Raw genomic sequence first — 7,787 nt, forward strand, 5'->3', positions numbered from 1 at the left:
TATACCAGAACCATTCAAACCATTAGTTATCGAATATGTGGACGCMAGTTCCTAATGCGAACTTTTACTAAAAATATCGCTCAACTTGTCAGATAATAATATATGTGACCTGGTCTACAAAAAGGGAGCTAACGTGCGAAAACTAGTTTTTCTATCACGTGAAAAAACTCAAAAGTGATAATTGATTTTTTGACACCTAAGCCCCCTCCACCTTCCCGTATGTGACCAGGTCACATATTATGGATATTCGAAAAGAATTTTCAACGGCTTTGATCTTTGCAAGTTACGAGAGTATAAAATGTTCGGTTACACCCAAAGTGAGACCTTCCTACTTGTTAATATTCTGTAAAGGAAAAATGTATTGCTTGATACTTTAGGTGTTTTTAGAGCATTAGAGCGGCATATAATTTCTAGTAATGGAAAAATAAAACGTCCGTTAAAAAACGATAGAAACCAATTATTGATAAATTATAAAAATATCGATTATAAATATGTTAATATTTATAGAATTTTATAAAACATTCCAAAAAGCAACGAAACAGTAATTGGAAATTTAAGATGGAATACCGATATTTTACAATTAGTAATCCGATATGGGTATATCGACACAACATTTTTTTTTAGCGATATTTGAAAAACTTTCGAAAATTAACTAAGCAATGACATAAAAATTAGGAAAAAAATGGAAAATTACAAAAATTATCGCTTATAAATATAATATATCAATACTTATTAAATCGTTCCAAATATTCCAAAAAGCAACGAAACAGTTATTTTAGATTTAGTATAAAATATCGATATATTACGATAAATAAGCGATTATGGGTACATCGACACAAAACTTTACAAAAATTAAAAAAAAAAAAACACTAACAAATTTGTCATCACAGAAAAGCATATTGAGGGGCTTCCAACCAATGGTTCCTATGGGTTGCGGTTTGTTCTTTAGTGGGTAAGTTTTCCTTTCCGCTTCAAAACAATTTACTGGAAATTCCTCGGTTTTATTTTCTTGCTAATAAATAAAGTTTTGTGTTCAGGAAGCTAGAGGCTATAGAGTCGGATACCATTAAAGCGTTTATGATATGTTCCTGAATAAGTTGTTGGAATGACTTAAGAGGTAGTTAAATTTAGCAGTAAGTGACGAAATAAATGTCAGACCCTTTTGTCCAGAGCCTATTTCCTCTTCTTAGATCTCAAAACAATGCTTGCTGGAAATAAATTTTCGTCGAATGATGAGGTCCTCGGACAAAGGACAAACCGTACTGCAAAAATGGTATCAAAAGTTGAAGGGTCGCTATAATCAGTGTATCACACTTGAAGAGAACTGTAGAGTTGAACAAAAAAACGAATACCATCAAAAAAATGTTTTTTACTATGGTAGGCCGTGAACTTTTTAAGGTCATTTAGGTGATAAATTAAAAACCTCGTGAAGCTGGAAATTTTTGGTCTCCGCTTGAGGCGCCTAATAATGATTTAGTTGTCTTAAATAAGACAKGATATTCAATTTAAATATATATTTTTTTATTTTTTTCTAAGCAACTATGGTACAAAAAAAAAAAAAAAATTAACTTTAAGTTGGATCGCATTAATATTTTCTTACATTTAACTTTCTAATGCATAATTCATTTAGTATAATTACTTACTGCGAAAACATTTCAATATTAATGAACACATATTCGCCACTGTCGACCATATTCAATTCCTCAGCTGTTAGCATGATTCGGCGTATATTCTCGGGTTCCGCACACATAATGACAACTGAAATGAGCAACGATAAGCAAATCGATAAAATTGGTATGATTTCTCGTTTCTTTCATTCTAAATGTAGTAGTGTASTATTGTGTTTATAAAAAAGCGACAATCGCCCACAAATTGAATACTAATCAGAAGATTGGATAACAAAGAATTCAAATGCGATACGAAATTCGTGAAACCGTGCAACAGTTGTGAGTTGCCTAATTTAAATGTTCCAGACAGGTTTGATTTATAAAGAACGAGCTGAGAAGCTCGTGTCCATTTTCAGTATCATAAGCGTATTTGAATGCTTTATTATTCGGCTTTGGGCTCACTTGCACTAACGACGATTTGATTTTTCGTAAGCTAATTAATTTATACGTATTTAGTATTTTTATATGATTATAATTTGGGTATTAATTTTGATTTACTACTTTTTACTTCATAACCATTTAGCTTATAATAAATTATGTTTTTTTATTCGTGTGGTTTTCAAAAAGGCAAAACCTTTTTCGGAGCTGGTTCTTTTAACAGCTGTTACTTGATTTATAATCAGTTTAGCTTGCCATTTCATAGCGAACCGACTTACTCCGTAAACAAAATGGTTAGATTCGCGCGATACTAGTTTCGTTCAATATTTGGTCGACAAAGTCGCCCAGCAAAGTCGGTAATTCGAAAAACCATAGATAAGTTTCGCACCAAGTTTATTTTAGTGGATAATGCGCATCCTTAAAGACGCTATACAGTGCGCACCGAGGAAGTTATTGTTGCTGTGAAGCAAAGTATCCAACAAGACCCGAATGAGTATATCCGTCATCGCACGCAACAATTGGATCTGTGCTCATCCATTTTATGGAAGATTTTGTGGAGGAATCTCGATTTATATGCTTATAAAATCCAACTTGTGCATGATTTGAAGTCGAACGACGATCAGGTACGGCGCACGATACGGCAACCAATGCCGTTTTTCGCAAAAAAAGTTKGTTCAGCGAGGAAGCTCATTTTTGTCGTATTTGAAGTGATTATAATTCATATGTTGTAGATGAGAGCCCATTCTATGGGCACAGTGAATCATTGGCACATTTTTCATCGGAATTGAAACCGACCACAATGTTACAGTCAATGTGGAAAGTTGTAGAGCCCATGATTAATTACTTTTTTGTGCCGGAATTCCAGGATGTTGATGTGAATGACCTATGACTGCGATATATACCAAACAGCCAACGAAACAATAAAATTATTGAAGGATACTTTTGATGAACGCATTATCTCGCGTCGTTGGCCTGTGGCGGGCTATCAAGGTTGTGATATTTTTGTTAAGATGGCTGGAGTATTTTTTGTATGGTTATTTGAAGTCGCTTGTCTAAAGCAGACAGGCTCGAGATTATTGAAACMTTGGAAGAAATATTTGGCGCATTCGAAAATTTTGTCCCTTGGCTGGGTTTTATTCGAGCCAGCCGCAACGGTCACCAGCTCGAAATGATTTTTAAAACATAATGGCAAAACCTTATATTTACAATATAGCTAATTCCTGGCTATACCATTACGTAATATGGATTTATTTATTCCTGAAATCCAAATGTCAGAAAAAGTTTAAAGTCCATATTTGAATTATGTGGTAGCACAAAAAAGTTTAAAATGTGGAGTGATGAGTTCACATGGTCCAGAGCACTTTTTTCTTCGACAGCTTGATTTTTCAAATAAYTTACATTGCAGACATTGTTACCGTTTTAACTTATCTAGGTAGTCAACGCAGAGCTAATCTCATAAACACCAGAAAGGCCTGGTCTCAGGTATCTATCAGTGGAACTATGTATCGTCGACAGTTGCAATACGATGCTGAAACCACCTTCGGGTTGTGCTTTAACAGCACTGCTGACTGGTCGTACAATTAGCCTTGTTCTGGAACCGGCAGCTTTCTTATGGCCTACATATCATGCGGATAACTCACGCGGTCTGCCAATAAGTTATCGTCGATTTTTTGATATGCATTAAACCAATTTTTGATCATCGTCATCAAAGGAGAAGAGTATCCAGCATCCATGCGCTCTATGATTTTACTGCGAAAGTTCCTTTCACCTAACACTTTGAGTCAACTTTGTAGCGTTGAAGGGTTTTGTTAGTAGCTTTTTCATGGCAAGCACTCAGAGCCTATCGGAGGCTTTACACAATTTGAAAAATTATTATATTAATAAGATTGAGTCGATAAAAAAAAAAWTWWTKGRMCSKWRGKTWMMAWTYCYTWAAAAMYTTYMAAAWTKGSYYCYTTTKSSKTSRWKSMRSSYYKGSSGGGKTSMWKSYKSYTKGRWTYCCCCYKKYSKYYYRAWWWKSYTKSMYTTYMWYSGSCYTTTYMRGKWARGRAAMSRAAAAWRKKGSGGGGRCYACAWCTGRGCTGTAGGGCGGCTGCGGAAACATTGGGATAACTGCCTTGGTTAGGCATGTTAGCCGTTCGCAAGAAATGCGGTGTGAGCCGGGGCGTTGTCGTGATGCAACTTCCAAACGGCTGCGATTTATTGTCGGACCCGATTGACCCTTCGTTTGAGTCTCTTGAGGACTTTCACGCAAAACTTGGCGTTGACGGTTTGTCCAGGAGGACAAAAAAGACAATGAGTTTCGTTTTCACTTTGGATTTGCCCATTCATCAGCGACCGCTTCCCGGCCCTCCAAAGAGGCTTGGTGCACCGAAGCACACCACTTCTTGCTAAACCAACATCTGGGGAAGCCTGTTTGATCATATCAAACGTCTTTGTCGCAGATTTACCGAGTTACACACAGAATTCAATCGCGTACCTTTGTTCTAATGAATGCTAAATTTTCGACTTGKACAACTCACTGACTCTCTAGGTGTTGGGAGACAACTGACCAGCCGCTCATTCTTTACCTAGGAACGCCCTCCTCTTACTTTCCGTACAAACCCTGTATACATATATGTATGTATAAATGACCAGCGTGATGAGCTGAGCAATGCTCGTCTGGCAGTTCGTTTATATACATATATGCGAACCAGTCTCTTAGTTTTTGATACATCGATCTGAAATTTCGCCGACAATCTTTTTTCCTTGAACWGTTGCTGCTTTGCGAACTTCCGATCTCATATATTTGATGTGCAATATTTTTTAAGGTAGCAAATCTTCGAAATTCTTACAGTTGTCACACAAACTGACCGACTAAAACAAAGTTTTCATAATAAGTTAAAACTACTCTCTTGTTTGTGTTGTTATTCGGAGGCTGTTGCAGAATGGCGGTGTGTAGTTCTGAATAWAATTGGTTACTTAGACTACTCTCCCTTCATTTTGTCGTATGTACATATAAGTATACATACATATGTATGTAAACACACACTTAACAAATGATCAGCTGCTAAAAGAACAGTTTACCATCTTTACCATTTTCGTACTCGARATTTCGTTTCGTTTATTTTCATTCAATATTTCGAGATCATCCCCACTTAATCGTCACAATTTAAAGCATTTCCGTTTCGCATGTGTTAATTGCGCCTACTTCACACATTTATTGTTAATTTATTAGCATCTTTGCCTTTGTGCGGTGAATGCAACGACCGTGTGGAGACACGCTGTAGCGCCATAAAGTCTAGTTGTGGCCAATAAAAGCACAACGTCACGTTTTAATGCYCTCACGACTATCAGTTGGGTAAACACATTCAGACATTTGTGTCGCGTGTATGTATGTATTACATGTAAGTGAGTATAAGATTTGTGTTCGCGCATATATGTACATATATATATGTGTGTAAGTATTTTTGTTAGTTTGCGGGCCTCACACGAGGAAAACTACATTTTTCTACAAATTTTGAACAAATAAAATTAAATATTTATTTCAAACATGTATACACATAGATATGTACATATATACGAAGCGTGCTCCCATCACTACTCAACGTCAAGTGGCCGAATCAACAGCGCATTGCAAACAAGCGTCTCTGTTCAAATCTGCTCAAATATTCGCGTACATATGTGTATGTATGGACATATACATATAAAGACCACCATATCGTGTAWGTTTGTTTGTAGGGATGCTTATGCACTGACATACCGAAACACACAGCGTTGCGAATAATTTATATGAGCGGAAGTGGTAATGCTAAATGCAATAACAATCAAACGAATGGCAGCGAGTGCAATAAAAATAACTAAGTATATAATTTAATGAAAAAAATATTATATTTGCAATTTTTAATAATTCAATTTGGTATAAAAACAATAAGAGCAATCATTTGCAAATTGCAAATGTCCCTGTGCGTCCATTGTAGGCGCTGGCGTCTGGTTGTCTTACGTGACAGCTCATTTGGCAGGCGTCATTTGCTCGTATGTGGCTTGTTCTAACGGCATCTGGGCATGCTACTGGGTGATCCAAAAGAGATACGTTTTTCGTTTCGTTTCGCTCAATTTATGGGTAACATAAAACTATACTATAGCAACACTATCACCCATCTTGGGACCCAGCATTCAAGAGAGGTTTTTAATTGGAAGCGTAAAAAATACAGCTTGTGCAAGAACTGAAGTCGCTCGACCTTTCCAAGCAATATCGTTTCGTTCTTCAAAAGTTCCAAGAAGATCCGACGTTTTCGAGCCAAATTTTGTTCAACGATGAAGACCATTTCTGGCTCAAAGGGTATGTAAATAAGCTAAATTGCCGCATTTGTGACGAATAGCAAACTGAAAAGGTTTAGGAGCCGCCATTTCATCCAGAACGAACAACTGTTTGGTGAGGTTTGTTCGGTGGAATCATCATCATCTGGTAGCATGTGATCTCGGCGACATTTGATTTCTACAAGTGGGCGCCACCTCTCTCACATCACATTAATCAATGTATTTATTGAGAGAACACTTCGGTGAGCAGATAATTTCATATTTTGGGTCGGTCAATTGGCCACCAAGATCGTGTGGCACCGTTATACTTTTTCCTGCTGAGAAACTGTCTCTTATACACATCTAGATGTGTATAGGAGACAGAATAAATATTTCGCAGTAAATTTGAAGATTATATCTTTCAGATGTTGGCCGCGGCTCCTTCGTCTGTTATGCTGACCACCGCGAGGACGCATTTTGGGCGGTGCCTCCGGAAACCAGCTAGCAATAGATGGATTTCAAGTTTTGGTTTTGGAAAAATTCACGAAATATTTTTCTAACGTTGCTCTTTCATATGTTGAAAAGTTGTGATAAACTAATTCATTCATTATATGAAAAAAAAAAACGATGAAATTGGCCGTCAGAATCGATAAGTCTCTTATCATTACCATCCTATTATACGGACGATGAGAAAGCACTTGGAGCATTCGAGAGAAATATCGATAGCGTGAGCGATAAACTTTTGAGTTCTCGATCCAGACCGACCGACGCTTGTAGTGCCTAAAAAGAAGAAACATTTATAGAACCACATCTAATTACCAGTAAAGACGCGTTTAATGAATTTGGGATAGGATAGTTTTGTTGGCAACAAATTCCTTTTTGAGCTATACTCGTAGTATATTTTTCCAATAAATTATAATTTTTCTTCAAACGGATGATTTTATTTATTTGGAAAAAATAGCCTTGTGGTCGGAATTTTAGTACTTTATTCAAAAACTAATGTTTTTTTTTTGATAATAAATCGCAGTAACTTAGTTTYTTTTCTAGACGGTTCCTAACACAAAACTCCAGAGAATTTGATGAAAAGTCGTAAAGGCCAAAGCAAACTTTCTGACATAAAAAACGTAACTGCAAGATTATTAAGTCATTGGCCTTGATGTAGAGGTTGGTGTCAAAAATATAATATTAGTTCTTAGACGAGGTGGAATATGGCGGTACAATTGTGCTATTGAAACCCTTCCAGTCTAGGTACTCAGTTTGCATTTATCAGAACTTTTAAAGATTTCTGTGACCRAAACTCCGTCGTCAGTAACATTTTTGAAAGAGAAATTTTCAAAATTTACTTTTTATCGTCAAAAATTCTCAAACTTTTTCAACAAAAACGACGTTTATTTCGTAAATGTCTTAGCTTCTAATTAAGCAGCGATAGGGATAGTGTTTTTAAATTTTACGACAAGAACAAAA

The 7,787-nt window shown here is 36.3% G+C and overlaps 1 protein-coding gene across 2 annotated transcripts in view; it reads right to left on the bottom strand.

Annotated features, from left to right (window-relative positions):
• LOC108969501 (atrial natriuretic peptide receptor 1) overlaps positions 1 to 7,787 on the bottom strand; it is a 115,156-nt gene that overhangs the window by 14,227 nt on the left and 93,142 nt on the right. For both annotated transcript variants that reach the window (XM_018934252.1, XM_018934253.1), the window contains one exon: positions 1,644 to 1,758. In XM_018934252.1, the coding sequence (XP_018789797.1) occupies positions 1,644 to 1,758 (115 nt within the window). The remainder of the gene's footprint in view (positions 1 to 1,643; positions 1,759 to 7,787) is intronic.

Source organism: Bactrocera latifrons, unplaced genomic scaffold (assembly GCF_001853355.1).
Source record: "Bactrocera latifrons isolate USDA-ARS-PBARC rearing strain unplaced genomic scaffold, ASM185335v1 scaffold_254, whole genome shotgun sequence".
NCBI lineage: Eukaryota > Metazoa > Arthropoda > Insecta > Diptera > Tephritidae > Bactrocera > Bactrocera latifrons.